A 19,961-nucleotide genomic window follows, 5' to 3' on the forward strand; every position below is an offset into this window, starting at 1 on the left:
CCCTTTCTTTTAGCAGTGAAGGTTCCATAATATATTTGGATAGCAGGAAGGGAAAAGGAGGATGGATGTGTCCCGTCAGGCATTGCGGCTGGGTTCTCCCACCTTGACCATCGGATCCGAGAGAGGTCGGGGGAGAGAACAGCAATGGCGGCCGGTTAGCTCTATACAAAACACCAAGTCCCCAATCAGCCGCGCGCACCACATCGCTCCGAGGAAAGCCAGTTTTACACAACACGGCGGAGCCAGCGAGACAGGGACGGAGCTGAGACACGGGATTTAGGGGGCGGGGATCCCTCCGCGGATCGTTGCTGCCTGTGGAGACTTTCCTTCTACTTAAAAAAAAAAAAAAATTATGGACGAACACCCCGGCGGAGGAGGGGTCGGAACGAGTGCCCCACGACAGCCTCCGCCACCGCAGCAGCAGGGGAATAACAGTAGTGCTAATCCGCCAATTGGAGGCGGTGGTGGCGGAGCAGTCATGGTACCACACCAGCCCGATGAGCTACCTCGGCCGCAGCAGCAGTACACAATCCCCGGCATCCTGCACTACATCCAGCATGAGTGGGCCCGGTTCGAGATGGAGAGGGCGCACTGGGAAGTGGAGAGGGCCGAGCTTCAGGTTAGCCCTCCCAACTTAGCACTGAATTCCAACCATGCTAACCCCCAACAACAACAACATGGACAGTGTGTAGACAATTGGTTTTAGAGAGGTAGTGGCAGTGTTGCAATATTTAATTTATTATTTCATCGATTAGTTAGGCATGGCCTTGGTTTAAACGGGAGGCAAAAGCAGCTAAACTCGATATTTGTAACCCGACTGGCTAAGTGGCTAAGCTAAAGGGTCAGCTCTGGGTTACCGTTAGCTCGACTAGTGGTAGCGCTTAGCTTCAGTCGGTGTCAGACAAATTTAGCAGGTAGCCGAAGCTGTTGTTGTCGTTCTCCTCTGTTAGCTGATTTGTTCATATGAAGCTAAAACGTTCCCACTGTGGCTACTGAGTTCAGGCGCTAGCTGGTAATAGAGAAGTGAATCCAACCGACTGTCAGCTATCTAATCTCAGTCATTTTGGTTTGTCACGCTAGCTGTTAGCAGTGTTAGTCGCTAATGTTGCTTTTGAGTCAACAGCTGGGCCCGAGCGACTGTGATTCACAGCACATAAGGAAAAGAAATGAAATTGGAGGAAAACTACGTAACCATTTAAAAGTTATTCTTTTCAGTATGAATGATGAAATAAACTCAGTAGTTAACTTACTAAGTTAGTATTGAAAGATAAAAAATTTGCGACATCAAAATATTATAAACATGAGATACAAAATAAAAAAACAAAATGTTCAAGCCCGTATATTAGTCATATCTTACTGTCATATTTGCTAAAAAAAAATAAAAATCAAATTTATAAATTAAATTTAAATTTAAGAATAAAAACACTTGAATTTTAAAATCATAAGATAAAAGGCAGGCCTTAACTATCAGCGTTACAATTGTAAGTTAGGAGGGTAAGACAATCAGATAACAGGTCAAAGCTTTTAGCAGGCATGATAAAATGAGAGCATTTCTAGTTTTTCACAGTCTCAGGTGGTAGAAGTACTTTCACCTCAGTAAATGGGCTGCCCATGCACTTAAGATGATAAAATGTAATCACCTATTGAATGTGGCATGTACTAATATGATAATCAGTGGCATTAAGTAACAAAACAAAGACATTTTTAAACCATGTAGATTTATTTAAATCCACACCAGTGTAGAGTGCCTTTGGTTTCCTTGTAAAAAGAATAGTGTCTTTGTTTTGTAATAAACAAGGCTAATTCATTGACATATAAATGAGTTATTATCAAATCTTTTATCTGTTTTGAAAGGTATCCATGTAAGATCAGTTTAGTGTTACATAGACTTGGACTAACTAATAGTTTCTTGAAGCTATTTATGACCACTGTTTAGAGTGTATTCACCATGAGGCCATCAAATAGGGTTATGGCAGAACCATTCTATGTATTTATTTGAACAATAGTATTTGCTTTTATAAGTTTCCTGCTACTTGTATAGTTCCTGCTTTAAGAAAATGTTTTAATTCACACAATTATTAAATACATAGAAAATGTATGTAATTTAATACTGCTCTGTATGTGTCTCCAATGGTGTAATGGTAAGAGAAAGGGCACAGGTTTGATTTTAGCCGGCAACATAAATCCTCTTTTGGGTTGGGTCAGGAAGAACATCTGACATCAAACGTGGAGCTACCCGCTGTGGCAACTCTTTGTATCAAGCCTTTGTGACAGGAAAGCAGTCGAAAGTAGATTTTTTACATACATTGTTCTATATAAAGCTCTAATACAGGTCGGAATCACCAGACACCCCACGATACAATATTATCACAATACCTCAGTGATGATATGATGATATTGCAATTTTGAACATTTTGTTTGGGATATACTGAGTATTGCCATAACATATATTATGATTTGTGACCTTTTTTGACTGCAAATAATTTCCTCAAAGTTGAACTTTGTTAGTATTTGTTTTTATCCAGTAAAATAAAGTTGTCTCACTTGAGTTATTTATTTATTTATTTATTTATTTATTTATTTATTTATTTATTTATTTGCTGCAAAATGAGAACGTCAATAGCAACACCTGGTATAATTGTTGCTATAAGATGGATTCAGTCTGCTGTCAGTCTGGAATTGAATGGGGACAGGTTGGCAATTACATCTACTGTTTCTGATAATACAGCAGTAAACTGTGATAAATCATTGAAAATCACACCTGTTGCTGTCTACACAGACAGAAATTCATATTTAAATATTACATTTGCGCTCGATAACCTTCCTGTTCTTTTGGAATGTAACCAGAATACAACTAGCTGGCAGCCAGTTGAGTTGAGTTGAGTCGAACTGTGTTCACTGGTAAGGACTCGTTCAGACTCATGGCAACATGTTGGCAATCTGTCTACATTTATAAACTAAACAGCAGCCATTTGCAAACTTACTGAGAGTGACTGCTGTTAGTCCAAGTAAAACTGTGACCTCTTCTTCATAGTATTCCCAAAATATTTTACTTTTATTTAATAAAATACTGATTTTGTCCCTATATCAATATAACCTTGCAATGCAGAATATCACATTACTGTCCTGTATCAATTCTTTCCTCATCCCCAGTAATGTTTAACCTTAAAAATGTAGAACAGTTCAAATAATATGTGATACTTAAAAGTAAAAACCATTCATTGAATAGATGGGGTTTTTTTTGTTTGTTTTAAAGTTATAAATAGTTATTACTAAGTACAGCAGAAAGCAGATCTCTCACAGTCAGGCTGCTACAAATCACGCCCATCCAGTTGCAGCTGTGTCACCAAGCCTGTGTTATTTTAAAAAAGCTACCTTAGTTTATGTAATGGTGGACGCTTTTGTGTCTATATCTGTGAAATACCTCTGGGTTTGACCGATTGCCTTGTACTTTGGGACCAGTTAATTAAAAGCCACCATCAATCAAATTTATCACCACTGACCGTCATTGTTTCTTGCAGGCAAGCTCGGAATTGGACTTTGTTCTGTTCTTGTTATTTGTTGAGTTGGTATGTTTATCAGTACCCGAGCGCTCTCCTCGTCCCATTGGCAAAGAGTCAAACTTGTATTGCAGCGTCACTGATGCTGGATGCCTTAAGCGTGACTGTCAGAGCTCCTGATAAGAGTGGATACCAGCTGCTGATAAAGCTTGAGCGGAACAAATAAGTGGAGGTGTGAACTTGGCGTGCAGGAGAAGGGGCCAGTGAGGAATTATTGGACGCTGGTTTATTAATACAAACTGTCAATGAATGAATGTGAGTTAGTATAACCCACAGTCTATGAACTCACAGTGAAAAGAATGAAATGGTGTAGACAGGAGACAAATGTAAAGGAACAAGCGGTAAAGTGTCTCAGTAAGGTGTTAGCCTCACAAGTGAACATCACCAGAACATCTTCAGACATTTTTGATCCTCAAAGATGTCTTGTCTTGATTTGGAGTGAGGCTTGCATGGTCCCAAAACATACCAACGGAATGCCTCCCACAGCAAAATCAGAGCTCAGCCCAAATGGCTGAGATTTCATTCATAGTTTCTCCCTGTTCGTATGAATTTGTATGATTAGATGTGGTTGTTTTGAAGTTACTTGTAAGAAGATTAGATTTTAGCCACATTTTTTGTTGTTGTTGTTGTTTTTTTAATTTTCTTATTCTCTCATCCAAGCCCGTGTAGGGATGAACTAGGGGTGCAACGATACACAAAATTCACGGTTCGGTTCGGTTCGATACTTTGGTGTCACGGTTCGATATTTTTTTCGATACAAAAAAAATGTTCATGCCTTTTTAATTTTTCATTTATTAAAATTATAAATTTATATTTTAACTCAAAAGTACAGTTTTTAAATTTAACCCTAACCCTTGTGCGTGTTTTTTATTTTGACAGCGAATGCGCACCTGCGGACCACTTATGTGCAGCCCTGGTTATATAGTCATATTGCAGCCACAGAAATTATTTTGTCCATGAAACCATAAAGCTGCACTTTCTTTTTGCCTTATAGTCTGATTTGTCATAACTTCTCCGTTTTGTGGTAAGCTTTTCTTTGGCTGTCACTTCTTCACCCTGACCTGTCTTATTTGGCTCAGCAGAACTAAAATATATATATCCTGCTGCTTTTACACACGCACTCACATAAGCTCAGCGATTCTCTGCGCAATCAACCTCTCACATGTTTAAGCTTGCTGTGGGAGATTTCACTTGTCATGTTTGCATAGTAAGCTAACGATTAATAAGACGATGTCAGAGGAATTGGTGCGCAAATTATCATCACTCACAGATCAGTGCTGTCGCTCTCTATACACAGTTCGCACGATTGCAAAGTGAAAGCAAAAAAACAAGCGCAAATTCAAACGCAATTTCAATATGTCACATATTGACAGTGGCTCACAGATGCCAATGACATAATTACCCAGCTACATTTCTGAAAGAATGCAAAAGCATTGACATATATTTTTCCTTCCTACAAAAGCCCGACGGGCAGGGAAGAGATAGATTTTGGTAGCCCGACTGAAAAAAATCGCTAGCTCCAGGACGTCGGGCTAGCGATATTGCAAGCCCTGTATCTGATTGAGGAATCACTCATCTTTGGAAAAGAGAGTTTATTACAGAGAAATGTCTCTTTCCAAAATAAAAGCTATACTATCCGCTTCTTCTGGGCTATATTCTCAGCAGCATAAGGAGAATCATGTGCTAACAGCTGTCTAAATGACTCGGCTAAAGTTAGTAGCATGCTTGTTGTTTTGGTCTTTGCACTAGGATGATGTCGGCGTAAATGTGCAGTCATATTCGTTGTGTTCCCACTAGTGCTTTCAGGTTAATCTCGTTGAAATGACCTTAACGCCACAACACGGCAAATCTCCGTTAACGAGCTACCGCCGATCGCCCCGTGCATGGGGCTAGACAGCCAACACGTTAACGAGCTAACTGCGCTAACACACTAGCTCCCACCCATGTAATTGAGCATTGCATGGCACATCCAACATACTGTTTTACTTTAGTCCATGACTCGCTTACCTTCAGGGTCATACGTCACATGAAAACCAAAATAATTCCAAACGCCAGATCTGAATGAGGGTGGGGGAGGTCCATGTGTCTTGCTAGCTTGCCCTGCGCTCTTCCTTCTGACTATGCTGTCTGTGTTGAGCGCTCAGTGGATCTGCGCTCGACAGTGCAGCCTAGGCGGAGTAGTCGAACGCAGATTCACTGAGCGCTCAACACAGACAGCATCGTCGGAAGGAAAGTTGATAAAATAAATTACAAATGTTGTATTGTTCGATACATATGCGTACCGAACCGAAAGCACTGTATCGAACGGTTCAATATCGATACGAATATCGTTGCACCCCTAGGATGAACTACAGGATGCACAACCCTTTTGAACAGACAAGTAAAAAAGACAGAATATTTAAAATTTGTGGTCCTGGTTTATTTGACATTTTTCTGTGCTTTGTTTTCTGTCCTTTCATTTGAGCTTGGTGATTGTCAAAACAAGATATCCAGTTAGTTTACATAGCTCACAGAGCACATTGTATGTTAACTGTTCATCTGCATATTAATGCAACTTCTGGGGGCTTATTGCAGATGTTTCTCTGTGTGAAACAATGAAGTTTCGATGGAGCAGCTACAAAGTTTGTTTTTCTTCACGTCAGAGTTTTCTCATCAGGTGGTTTGATAAAAGACTCACTAGCTTTTTCCCAGTAAAAATTTTAATGGTGATTTCAGGAACAGCGCTGCTGTTTTTGGATGTTAGAAACACATTTTCTTCCATGCTACCTGATTTCACCATCTCTCTCCTGCTGCTGTTGTTATTGGTGGTTTTGTTTAAATCTAGGGCTCTGTGGGCTTAATGACGTCAGACTTCTTACTCACACACTGCTCCTGAATACGTTTGTATTTCAGGTCTGTTTTAGCAGCAAATGTGGATGAAACCCTCACATTTACATCATTTAACACATCGGCGCCTACTGAGATGTGCATTAAAACGAAACATCAAAGCAAAGAATTTATGCCAAGAGTTTCTTTTAAATCGAATTATTCGATGAATCGTTGCAGCCGTAAATGTCAGCATCACAGGTGTGAAATGCCTACATATAGACAACTAAGTTAAATGGGCCAGCCCAGGTCACCAATATGTGATCCAGGTTTTTGAGTCAGGATTTGACCCATTCGCGATCCAAATACTGGATCAGTGCATCAAGATAAAATGCTCCCTGGCAGACAGAGTTTCACTTGTGGATGTCAGAACTCTGATCCAGTTTGATGTTAGACAAGTCTCAATTCAAGCTATACAGTAACATAAGTGTCTAACTGTGTTCTAAAATCCTGTCTCAATCCACACACAGGCTTTTTAATCCATTATTGGTCTAATTTGCCTAATCTTCACTCTGCTTCAGATTTGTTGGCAACAAACAGAAATGTTTCAGTTTAGTGGCTGTGACTGTTAAAATGGAAGGACTTCCTGTTTTCTCTGTGTTATTTATTCAAATTCATAATGTACTTCATAGTGTACATTGTTAGTGTGAGAACAAAAACCTGTTGGTGTTGTTTCTTTGTGGTAATCACTTGCGTTTTGGTGACATGGATTCAGCAAGTGTGTCTCTGACGTCTTCTCAGGTTCAGTGATGTGATCTAGGGTCGTCAAAAAGAAAAAGATACTCAAATACTATTGACACTAAAAATTGCTCATGATCTTATATGCTCATTTGCAGCAATATTGATACTGACAGTGCTGTCTTCGCCTCCTCCAGATGACACACAGCCACAGTGCTGCCCTCACGAATAGCTAAGGCCGTTTTTGTGCTCGCTGCGTCGCTTGTGTCGCAAGTGTTGTGTGATTTTTATTTATTTTTTTTCTTCTTTCTTCTTCACACAGTGATGACTGATGACACAGTCTCGTGGCATGTCAGCCAGTCAAGCGCCTCTTGATTTTTGTAACTTGGTGTGTATTTGGGGGTGAAAAAAAGCTAAAAATCGCAAATTATTAGCAATGTATTGGGATAATATTGTAATGTTTGGGTGTGATGAAACAAAGTGTTATGTTAAGTGTTAAAACCCAGATTGAAAGTGAAAAAGTTAACCAGCACCTAGACAGAAACAACAGCATAAAATACCGTCTTTGTTTGTTTGTTTACTTTTAAAAGTAGTATTGAGTATGAGATTTTTTCCTGGATGTCAGTATGGAGCTTGAAATTTTAGTATCATGACAACCCATAGTTCAATTTATGTCCTGTTTTCCTGCATAAACTGGACAGAATTGATAGATTGCGATCTACCTGCAGATGCAGCATAATTTTGTCCTTCCGCAGCTTCCCTTTTGCACTTCCCTTTTTGCATTCTGTTCTGCTCAAGCCCCACAGGGATCTGCATACCAGAACCTCCAAATGTGAAGATATGTGGCAAAGCAAGTTTGGAGTTTGTCTTTATATAGATAACCTGTTCCTAATAATTCAAATAAGCCTACAAAGAACGCTGTTGTGTAAAACAAACTGACATATGTGATAGGGCTGCCACGATTAGTCGACTATTAAAATCGTCGAAGACTAATTTAATAGTCGACGCGTCGTTTGAAGCTTTGTAAGATCCCAAAAGACGCAGGAATAAGTAGTGTAATAACGGACTGAAACAGAAGATGGCAGCACTGCATGTACAAGGATGCCAGCTGCCATGGAGAAGAAGCTGTGTCCCAGAATTCGTAGCGCGGCCCTGCTCAGTTGTCAACAATGGCAGCAGCTAGTTAGTTTTAATATTACTCATATTATTCTTTCTAGGTCACAAAATAAACATTTAACATATTTTCAGGCGAGAATGTAGCTGTGTAAACTTCAAACATCTGCTCAGTTTATCAAGACACCACATATTTTCAAAAGCGCTCCGATGTTTTATGTGGGTAACAGACGTCTCACCAGCTCGATAGCAAGCCGGGGTTCAAGGCTCACTAGAGCCGGTGAGAACACCGGACTCCCGGCAAATCGTTTTCAAGCCCACCGCTGTCTTTCGCTACTCAGGTTAAACATGTAATATAAGTCACCTAGATAACTTAAAAATGGTATTGTTTGGCTTTTTTTTTTTTTTTTAGTATTTTATTTATTCCTGAGTAAATCGGTTTGGCTGAGATTAAAGTTATAGTTTTTACACAGCCTAATAAACGTCAAGCAGACAACAGATTATCAGAAGTGTGAGATGCTCGAGAATATACTCCGGTGTCCTGTTATATTTTAGATGGCAAGGAGTTTATTAAACTTCACCGAAACAATCTGCAAATGTCATTAAAATTTAATAAACTCTCATCTTGTCTTTATTTTTAGTTAGCACATACCTTAAACACTTCAAGCTGTAAGCTAATGATAGTTATATAAGAGCAGATGCTGCTGGTGCAATAAGCTGTACGTTTTACGTCCAATGGATGCATGATCTGATTAGTCGACTATTCGCAAAAATAATCGGTGACTAGTTGACTATCAAAATAATCGTTTGTGGCAGCCCTAATATGTGAGCTGTTTGCTGCCTTTGTTCTGTGGTTCTGCGACTTTGTAGAACTCAATCTGATCTTTGCTCACAAGACGTTACTAAACCCATGAGTTTTGATCACGATCAGGTCAAAGGTCGTCTTCTTTACCTGGAGAGAGAGTAGCAGTAGTTGGGGCAGGGCAATGGTAACTCCATGTTTTGATATAGAGGACAGGGCTGTAGCAGCCTGGCCTACTGGGACCTGCTCTGACAGCCTGATCCCAGCTGGACACTAAAAGTAGACAAGCCCGAAATAACTGACACATGCGCACACACACACACACAGACTGAGATCCAAATACCTGTCAGTCATAAACATGATTGAACGATCTGTGACTTTTTTTTTTTTAAACTGTAATATAATTTTTAGTTAAGTTATCATTTATGTTAGAAGAGGCAGGATTGAAGAGTTCCTCTGGTCTTTGACCTGTTCTTGTTTCTCAAAACATTCAGTGAGGATATTTCTGGATCCTGTGGATGTTTTTGTCATTCTCCACAACTTTAAAAGGTTGAGATCTTTTTGGGTTCTGCTTAAAAGTCTTAAAGACAGGTTGTCAGTAAGTGTTCTCACAAAGGAAACAAGTACAAATCTGTGTCTCTCAGTCATACAGTTGTTCAGAAGAATTGCACCGATGCCCCCAACCCCCATGTTCAGACCAGTCTTATCTGTCAGTGTGGCAAATCTGGGTCAATGAGCTCATTTCACACACACGCACACACCTTTGTCATCATCACCCCAGTACTCTGACTTCACCTTGGTCTCTAAGGAGCGTTTGATTCATGCACACCAGGTGCACTGGTTGGAAGGGGTTTTGTGACCTGTACACATCCAGTGAACTGGCCTTGAGGAGCAGCCTTTCTCAGATTAATGTGATCAACAACAAAGACAAACTGCAGGATATTTTCTAATTAGTCTGAAGTCTCTCTGTAAAAATACAAGCAGTGTGAGGGTAATCCTACCTACAACTATGACTGTGGACGTTTCAACAAAAGAAAAAAAAAATCAGAATCAAAGTCTTATCCAGTTCTGTTCCAGCAAGGAACAATTGCTGGATTTGATAAAATATTGAATTTGTTATTTGGTTAAGTGTATATAGCATTAATTATGAGTATAAGAAGTTAAACCAGTACCTTTTACAAATATGGCAAGGGTAATTGCACAAAAATGGTACAATATGAAATTAGTAGACAGGTCAGTTTTTATATATACTTTCCTTCCAGCATTGTTGTTCTGATTTTTAATTTTTAAAAATGTTTTAGATATCCAATAGAACAGTTTGGCTTATGAAAGTGGTTAAAAATTTCTGCCTAATCAGCTTACGGTTGCAGCAGCAAACATAGCAGTAATAATTTGTCCATTGATACATTGTGCTTACGTAGACATGATTCTAACCCAGACTGGGGTGTGTGTGTGTGTGTGTGTGTGTGTGTGTGTGTGTGTGTGTGTGTGTTTTCACATTTAAACATTACATCTCAATTTCATAAACCTGGATTCGCTTTTATCTTAACCTTAACCTTCCAGCAGTCATTGCTACACCATACGGACAAAAGGGGCACCTACACAATGCATATTTATATACAGGAGCTGCTCTGCTATGGAAAGCCATGCTATAAAGCTCTGGGCACACAGATTTTGTGCTGATGTTAATGACAGAGGAAGTTTAGAACTCTGCAGTTAGTGAGTCATCAGAGCTCTGATTCATTTTATGCTCTGTGTGCCTGTGCTGTCACACCTTCTTGGCTGAGTTGCTGTAGTTTCTAAATGTTTGCAGCTTGTATGTTGCCACTTACAGATGATTGTGAAATTTCTTCCCTACTAGATGTTTCACAAACTGATTTGTTGTAGTGATGGCATGCAAATTTGATAAGCTCTTTAGAATTACATTCTTTCCTGAATATTTTTAAAAGCAGACTGCATGACTAGGGGCTTTTATACACCTGTGGCAATGGATTAAAAACACCTGAAATCAAAGATTAAGAAAGAGTGGTTCAATCTTGTATAGTGTTGTAAAGATTCTTATTCTATTTACCATTTTTCTCACTCTCCCTCGCCTCACCAGACTTACCTCTTTTGCTTTCTCACCACTGATTGACTATGGAGTTTGTCCCTTAATTGAACTCACGTGGCACACATAATATAAGGACTGAACTCACTTTAAGCTCCCTCTTTTCACTCCCACATTCGGTGGCAGCTGAGGTGAGTTTGATTTGTTCTTCTAAATTTAAAACTTTATTCTTAAGTTAGTGACTTACAGTCGAACCTTGTTTACTCTTTCAGAGTTTAGCAGTCCACATGTGTCTTCCTTTAAATTATCACCAATTACACTGAAATAAACTCAGATATATGGCAACTAATTGATGGCTGTTTTCTTTGCATTCTGCCCGGATGAGGCCATGGTGATAACAATTTCCACCTTCCTTTGAAAAACCACCTAATTAACATATAGTGTATATGTGAAGCTGTGCAGTGAACACACTGTGACAGTCTGCCTTAAAAAAGAAAATAAGAGCAATTATATTTACACATGCCAAGTGCTGACACTCACTGTCCAAACGTGGTCTGTGGAGCTCAAATGCGAGCCCAGTGTTGTTGTATCTCCCCAATTATAAATCAAGTGCAGGACTCGAGGCACTTAAATTAGACAAAACACTGCTGCAGAGTTTTCTTTTGGCGGTGTTTTGGCTTGAAATTTTGTCTCTCTGACCCATAAACAAAATGACAGACAGCAAAGAAGCGGTAGCACAGCAAAAAGTGAACCAAGGTGAAGTGAAAGATGGTTAAACTTGTTTTTTTCAAGTGCAGTCAGAGCCTTTGTGTCTAAAAACAAAATAAGCCTTTTTAAAGAAAAACCTGTTCAACGGGCTTAAACGTGTAGAAAGCAATCTTTGCATCGTTGTTCCATTATTCAGTGACAACATGCTTATCAAGATAATGTAAACTGTTTTGAAAAAAACTAAATCAAAGCCTGTCTCTGTGTAGACTCACTACTAGCATAATGTTCCACATCATAGCACAGCAGAGATCCACATCAGATACAAACAGGTGTTGACAGACAGACAATAAAGAGAACCAACATGATTGTTAAGTTCAGGATAAGAAGTATGGCTAATGTAGCTATGGCTACAAACCCCTACTTGTAGCCATGAAGTAGCTTTGCTGAGAGATGGACATACATCTATCATATCACTCATGCAACCTCTGAAAGTTAAGGGAAACCCTGAATTTAACTGCAAGTTCTTAATTTCCTATTGAATATGTATTAGGGTTGTGTCACAATATATTTATACCTGTTGTATAGAATAGAGAATGTGCATCTTCTTTTTGTTTTCATATTTTAATTGATATTTTATAGGGTTGGGGTTTGCAGTGTTTTGTGTTGTTTCACTTTAAATTTGTTTAAAAGGAAAAAGCTAAGAATTTAAATAGCTAAAAGTTGAAATGTAAATAGTTGTTTTTTGTATTATATGATTTATTTATTCACTCCACATTTTATGTGGAGTGAATAAATAAAAGTATATTTGCGTTGGGCCCTAGAGACAAAGCACGTACGAACTCCAAAACACGTGCAAACCCCGAAGCACGTCCAAAACACAACAGAAGTGCTCCAGGATGCTAGGAGCAGTGTTGAGCTTTTGTTACCTAGTGGCTACACAAGCCAGGAAGTACCAACGACCACGTAAATTAACTTTTTTTTAAAAATTATTTGAATATATATGAGTGCTTGTGTATAAATACAAAAACAATACACATATGCTTTCAATTGTGTAATTTAAGTGAACTAGGTAGCTCTGTTTTGGAAGTTCAGTTAATGCTAGAAATGTGTTTTGGAATTTGTACGTGGTTTTTGGAGTTTGTACGTGCTTTGTCTGTAGGGGCCATCGCAGGGCTGTGCGATATGACCAAAATCTCATATCCCGATATAAGAATTTTATCGTCCCGATAACGATATAAATCACAAAAATGTAACATTTTCTGTAAATTCTGTGAATCTCAGGCAGCTCGACTTGCGGGAAGTGTTTCCAGCTGCGCGTCATGTAGCTGGAGTTGAGTGTTTTAACAGATACATGAAACGATACATTTTTAGACATAAGTTGTAACGGCCGCCGTTTTCTTTGTATTTATTACACAGCGTGCTGCGGGGAAAAGCCTGTTCTAACGTTTGAGTCTAAGGTTTATTTTTTAGCACCTGGCGGCTCTTTTTTACTTCTCATCTGTAAATAATCTGCTCTTTCACGTGATTCAGTTTATTTTGAAAAGTCTCAACAGGATCTTGAGCTTTATTGTGAAAGGTTTATGTGGAACATAAACAAGTGGACACGCGATGGTGTTACCGTCGTTGTTGCTAACGACAACGCATAAAGACAGGCGCTTGTCCGTCCGTAGTGTGGTTATATTGAATATAAGAGAAAGAGAGAACTTTAAGAAATGAATATAGCCACTACAGTGACCATCAAAACGGTGAAAAAATATTGCTGTAAACAGTTTATTTTGCGACACCACGAAACAAACGATAGCGTAAAATGAAACGATAGACGTTTTTATATCGTCATCCGATATATATCGTTATATCGAACAGCCCTAGGCCACCGTATTTTTTTTTTTTTTTTTTTTAAACGTGGTTTTTTTTGTTTGTTTTTTTTGTTTTTACATTAGTAATTCCGTTTGTGCATAATTTTATATTGTTGTTAATAATAAATTAATTAAAGCAACAAAACAACCTGAAGAGCCGGTTGGCAGCCGAAAGAGCCGGTTCTCTGAAAAGAGCCAGAAATCCCATCACTAGTTGACAAGTAGTCCTGAAGAGTGAAAATGGATGATACAAGCAGTCTGTCTTATGCTCTTTAACATGCCAAAAGCTGAAGTGAAACTGAGCGTTAAAAACAATGAAAAGTGTCCACCATAACCAGTGTCTGCACTTTTCATACCGTGTTTTATGATCTTTAGGGTTTCTTTTTCCTCATTTCATCCAGTCAGGGTGAACTCTGCTGTCGCTTTTTCCAACATTATAGTTTGGGATTTTCAGAGGACTGCATGGGAACAAGTTTGCCGGGACTGAAAAACCCCTTTTGGTAGTTCCCTACAGGCAAATACATATGTAAATGGAAATAAATGTACTAGCATAAATTAAGCAGAAGGCAGCGACACACTTCTCCTATTTCAGAGTTCACCAGGAACAGAAGAAGCACACTGTGCCATTCTTGTAACGCTGCGTGCATGCATTCACAGCTTATACCATCTAACACACTCTCACGCACATATTCTGGTATGTCAGAGTGATCTCGGGGGTTGCCGTGGAGCTGTGGCTGTCAGTCATAGAGCTGGCCAATCATAGCGAGGCTGAAATAGTGTGGTTTGTTATGTAATCTTCTTTCTCACATCCCAGTTTACCCCTGACCACTCTCTCCTTCCCACTCTGGCTGTCTCTTTCAATCTGGGGGAGGACCTTTGGTTTTCCTGTTACCAGGCCATGTCAATATGGGCACGCTGGCAGAGAACACTGTGTATAAATGGCTCTTGGGACCTATTAGTGTTGGGTTTCAAGAGCAGCTGCTGGACTGACTGACAGACAGGTGTGGTTAGTGAGACAGGAAGCATTGCTTTCTGACAGGTGAGAGGACTTCACTGGTCAAAAAGAGTCCAGAGTCTAGTAATTCCAATTGATCATCATCTTTCTTTCTTGTCTTTGAGTTTCCACGCAAAACAAAAGAAATATTCTAATATGTGGGTAAATTTGCAGTACAGTGCGGGTTTATGGTCAGATTATGAATCATCACTGAAATTCCATTAAAGAAGAGATTTTTATTACGTACTGACATGTTTCATCCTGTAATTAAAGGTTTTTAAACATTTTAAATGAATAATTATACTGTAAACTGAACTCCTCATTAATGCTTTGTTTGTATGTTTCTCCAGGCGAGGATAGCCTTCTTGCAGGGGGAGAGGAAGGGCCAGGAAAACCTGAAGCATGACCTGGTTAGAAGAATAAAAATGTTAGAATATGCATTAAAGCAGGAAAGGTAAGACACAGAATCTTCATAATATATTAGAGGGTCTCTTTACCTTACAATATAACATGTCTTGAGGTGAATTGTGTTGTTGTTAACTGGTGCTGTGTAAATAAAATTCAGTTGAATTGTTGGTGATCCGTAGGGGTTAAACTGGACTTCACACTGAAGGCTACCAACTATAACTTTAGATCACTGCTGATCTTTAAAAAAAAAATCCCGTTAGATCTTTAATTTCCTTATTTTCAGTGCCATGAAAAAATATTTGCTGCCTTTTTTATTTCTTAGTGAGTTTTTTTTCCTCGTTTGTCAAACTTAAATGTTTCAGAAGATCAAACAAATTGTTATACCAGACAAAGATAATCCAAGTATGTACAATATACAGTTTTGTCACAAAGTTGACCTGTTTGAAAAAGTATTTGCCTCCCTTGTTAAATCATAAAGTAACAGAGATTAACCGCATTTTTTGGAAATCTGCGTTTGATTTCACTAGCCACATCCAGGCTCCAAGAGGGCAACAACACTCCTGCAGGAAGCTGCTAAAGAACCCAGAACAACTCCAGGTCTTACTTGCCACAGTTAAAATCAGTGTCCAGGTTTCAGTAATAAAAAAGAGACTGGGTAAAAATTGCACCCATAGAAGAGTTCCAAGGAGAAAACCACTGCTGGCCAAAAAGAACACAAAGGCTCGTCTCACATGTGCGAAAAGCATCTTGATGATTCTCAAGACTTTTGGGAAAATACTCTGTGGACTGATGAAACAAAATTTGAACTTTTTTGAAGGTTTGTGTCCTGTTACATCTGCTGTAAAACTCACGCAGCATGTCATAAATCATCAACAGTCAAACATGGTAGTGTGATTGTCTGAGGCTGCTTTACTGCTTCAGAATCATGAAAAGTGCTCTGTACCAGAGAATCCTGGTTTCCAGCCATCAATTCATCCCACTTGGCTTATGCGATGATCCAAAAACACACACGCAAGCCCACCTCTGAATGACTTTATAAAAACAAGAAAACAAACAAACCCATAAATAAAATCAAAGTTTTTGAGCGGACTACTCCGGATTTAAATCTGATTTGCTAAATAAGTCATTCATGCTAGAAAACCCTCCAATGTGACTGAATTTAAACAACTCTGCTAAAAAATAGTGGACCAAAATTCCTCCACAGTGGGAAGGATCCATTGCCAGTTTTTGCTGCTAAGGGTTGCACAACCAATTATTAGGGTTTTTTCTTTTTTAAATATATAATTTTTTGCCTTTTAACTGGCTTTATTGGATAGAAACAGCAAACATCGACAGGAAAGTGGAGGGAAAGAGAGAGGGAAAGACATGCGGCAAAGGGGAACAGGTCGGACTTGAACCTGGGCCGGCCACTTTCAGCCATGCGGCATATGGTCGCCTGCTCATCTGACTGAGCTAAACTGGCGCCCAACCCGTTGTTAGAGGACTACCGTATTTATGGGACCATAAGGCGCACTGTCGACAAACGGGTCTGTGTTCATACATAAGGCGCACCGCATTATAAAGCGCATTTAACTAAACAAATCAGTCAGAAAAGTCAAACTTTACTCAACTCATTCCGCTTGCTTCCTCCACTTCCATACCATTAATTCATTAATGTTGAATTCTCTGGTAGCTGCTCTATAAACGCTGGAACAACAGTATATGTTATTCCAGTGTTTTTCTAATTTTTGCTATGTAACTTTGCACTGTCCACTTTCTGCTGTAACAAATTTCCCACGTGTGAGACTAATAAAGGTTATCTTATCTTACATTAATGACTATCCTCATATTGTGGCTGGACTATCTCAGTTGTTCTCTCCTACTGAAGTTTGGTCCGTTTACAGCAATTTTCCAGGCGATTGCATTTGTCAAAAAAAGTGGAAAAAGGTTAGCGTTCATTCTCCAGGTTCAGTTTTATGCTTTGGTATGCTAACGTAGCGGTGTCGCTAGCGATCACTAGCACAGCATTATATACCATCTAGCCCAACTTCAGTAATCCTACAAACATCACTATTGTGTAGCTTTCTCTCTACATTCATGTTGGAAGTGATAGCAGAGCTGTACGTTTTATTTTTTTCCAGAAATCTCTCAGTCAGAACATGATATATCATGTTAAGGTAACTAGCAAAACCAACGAGCTAACTATCTACTAACTTCCTGCTAACTTCTAACTCCGTTTAATTTAATAAATTCTGTTTTCATGGATGCCTGGATGTTTAACTTAATTGATACACCTGGTAAAGCAGCAACACTGATCATTTTATTAAAGATGAAAGAATTTACACAGTGTTTGTTTGGGACCTGACATGGATGGAGTTTTGGACCCAGATTACTATGAGCCGCAAGGCTCCTGACTACGGTAGCCATAACGCTCAGACAATTCATCAAGCGGTGCAGCTTCGTAGCTTAGCAAAGTCCTACTAAAACATTTTTTGACAGATTTTTGAGCGCCGTGTACCACATAAAATCCGCTCGAGGTCAGTGTAGCAATGGGAATTGCATTTACCTGTGTGTTCCGCCCGGAGTCTTGAGAGTGTAACACCGGAAGGTGAGAAGCAGAGACTCCGGGTGGAACACACAGGTAAATGCAATTCCCATTGCTACAGTCAGTAAACACAGCCAGAATTAATAGATAAGGCGCACCAGATTATAAGACGCACTGACGATTTTTGAGAAAATTAAAGGATGTTAAGTGCGCCTTATAGTGCGGAAAATACGGTATTCATTTTTCCACATAGGGCCCGGTAGGTTTGGATAACTTTTTCAGTAAAATCATCATCTAAAACGGTGTTTTGTTTTTTGTACGAGGGCTGTCTAATATCAAAATTTGTTCAACAATCTGAAACTTGTGACAAACATGCAAAAAAAAACCAACAAAGAAGTCAAGAAAGGAGCAAATACTTTTATTTCACTGTGCTGAGTCTTTCACTTCAGTTTGCAGAAGGCTAATTCATTCACAGTCATTGGCATGCTTGGATAGCTTGTCAGGGTTATGTTGTGATGGATTAGAAGTTTGTCTTTGGGTGTGTCGTCTCAGTGTCTGCCACTTGCTTATTTTCCAAGCAGCACAGGTACTCTGAAATATAGAGCACAGAAGTTAATATACCAAATAACCTGGACTAGTGTATTAAAGGGATATGTTTAATTTGTTTGAATGCAAAGTTAATTAGCTTTCTATAGTTCTGCTTCAGACTGCTGTTAAATTACTGCTTCGTTCTGTGATTCTTGGGTTGCTTTTGTGCACTAGTGATGTAATAGATTATTTGTATACTTCAGATTCTTTCTGTTTCACTGATAAAGAATCTGCCAAAGCCTTCTTTTAGTTTCATCTGTTTAAGCCATTTACATTTTCACTTTTGCTATGGTGGAAATCTGTTTCCCTTCTCTTAGACCACACACTTTGAGCTTTTTTCACTGTTTTGGGGGTGACAGAAAATATGCATTAAAAATATGTTATGTTAATTTTAATTTTTAACCATGTCAATTGATTGGTTGATGATTAGTTTCTCTTTTTTCCATTTTCAGAGCAAAATACCACAAGTTAAAATATGGAACAGAGCTAAACCAAGGAGAAATGAAGATGCCAAGTTTTGAATCAGGTATGATGTCATACTCCCCTCCACTAATCTCTCATTGTACACATGCTTTATATTCAGTGTGGCCTTTTGTAGACTGCATATAAAAGATGTAGGTTCTTAGCCCCTGGGCAGCATGGTGGTGCAACGATTAGCACTGTCGCCTCACAGCAAGAAACTCCTGCGTTCAAATCAGTCACCTGGCCAGGGTCTTTGTGTTTGGAGTTTTCATGCTGTATCTGCATGGGTTCTCGCTGGGTACTCGGGCTTCTTCCCACAGTTTAAAGACATGCAGTTAGTGGGGTTTTGTAATAAACCGGAAACACATGAGCATTAAACACTGTGATGTAAATCCCTCATCATACGCAGTTCTTTAAAATGTTAATTGTTAATTGGAATTGGATAAGCACAAGAAGATGGATTGATTGATGGACTCCTGACCTTTCTTCTTAGACTTGAACTAACTCACAGCTTTAAATACAACTGATGAAAGCCATCTCTGTTTTGTGTCCAGCAGGCAGTGCTGTATAAATCACTGTTTCTGTTTTTGTCCTTAGACACCAAAGATTCAGAGGTCTCTGCTGTTCATGCCAACAGTCAGCTCACCTGGAAACAAGGAAGACAGCTGCTCAGACAGTAAGAACATTTGAGCACTTGTATTTGCAGTGGAAGCAAAATGCTGAAATAATTTTTTGAATTAATTTGTTAACAAAAATCAGTATTTGACCAAATGATGTGTAGTTTACAGTGTGCACGTGTTTGTTTGGCGGTCAGGTACCTACAGGAAGTCGGATACACAGACACCATCCTGGACGTTCGTACTCAGAGGGTTCGCTCTCTGCTTGGCCTGTCGGGCTCAGAGCAGAATGGATCTGTGGAGAACAAGAACCTGCAGCACCTGATCAATGGGACCGAGCGCCGCAAGGACAAAAGGTACAGACACACGCACAGCTGTTCACATGCAGTACTAGCCAGTACTTTACTGATTTCAGCTTTTGTGAAAACCGCTCCAGTAACAAAAAACATAAAACAGCAAAACAAACACAAATTGGTAGTTCCTTTGTAACAAACTGCTTACTTGCCTATCTATAATAAGTTAATTCAGCATCAAGCTTCATTTCTTTGCTCTCAAGGCTTGATTTTGTTTCATGCCCCACTGTAAAACATGGATTCTCACTGTCCACTGTTGTGTTTACCATCTCAACATGAGCAGCACCACATCCCCTTCCTCTCATGCTGGTCAGTGTGTCTGTGTTTATATTATTCTAGCTACATCTGAATCTAACATTTGCCTTAAGTTATTATAACCATGACCT

At 39.2% G+C, this 19,961-nt stretch overlaps 1 protein-coding gene across 1 annotated transcript in view; it reads left to right on the forward strand.

Annotated features, from left to right (window-relative positions):
• Positions 1 to 70: 70 nt before the first annotated feature.
• Positions 71 to 19,961, forward strand: part of strn3 (striatin, calmodulin binding protein 3) — a 33,575-nt gene continuing 13,684 nt past the window's right edge. Inside the window, exons 1-5 of the mRNA XM_026191828.1 lie at positions 71 to 619; positions 14,974 to 15,077; positions 18,596 to 18,669; positions 19,203 to 19,281; positions 19,420 to 19,578. Coding sequence (XP_026047613.1) covers positions 353 to 619; positions 14,974 to 15,077; positions 18,596 to 18,669; positions 19,203 to 19,281; positions 19,420 to 19,578 — 683 coding nt within the window. The 5' untranslated portion in view covers positions 71 to 352. The remainder of the gene's footprint in view (positions 620 to 14,973; positions 15,078 to 18,595; positions 18,670 to 19,202; positions 19,282 to 19,419; positions 19,579 to 19,961) is intronic.

The sequence above is a fragment of the Astatotilapia calliptera genome, chromosome 14, assembly GCF_900246225.1.
Source record: "Astatotilapia calliptera chromosome 14, fAstCal1.2, whole genome shotgun sequence".
In the NCBI taxonomy this organism is placed as follows: Eukaryota; Metazoa; Chordata; class Actinopteri; order Cichliformes; family Cichlidae; genus Astatotilapia; species Astatotilapia calliptera.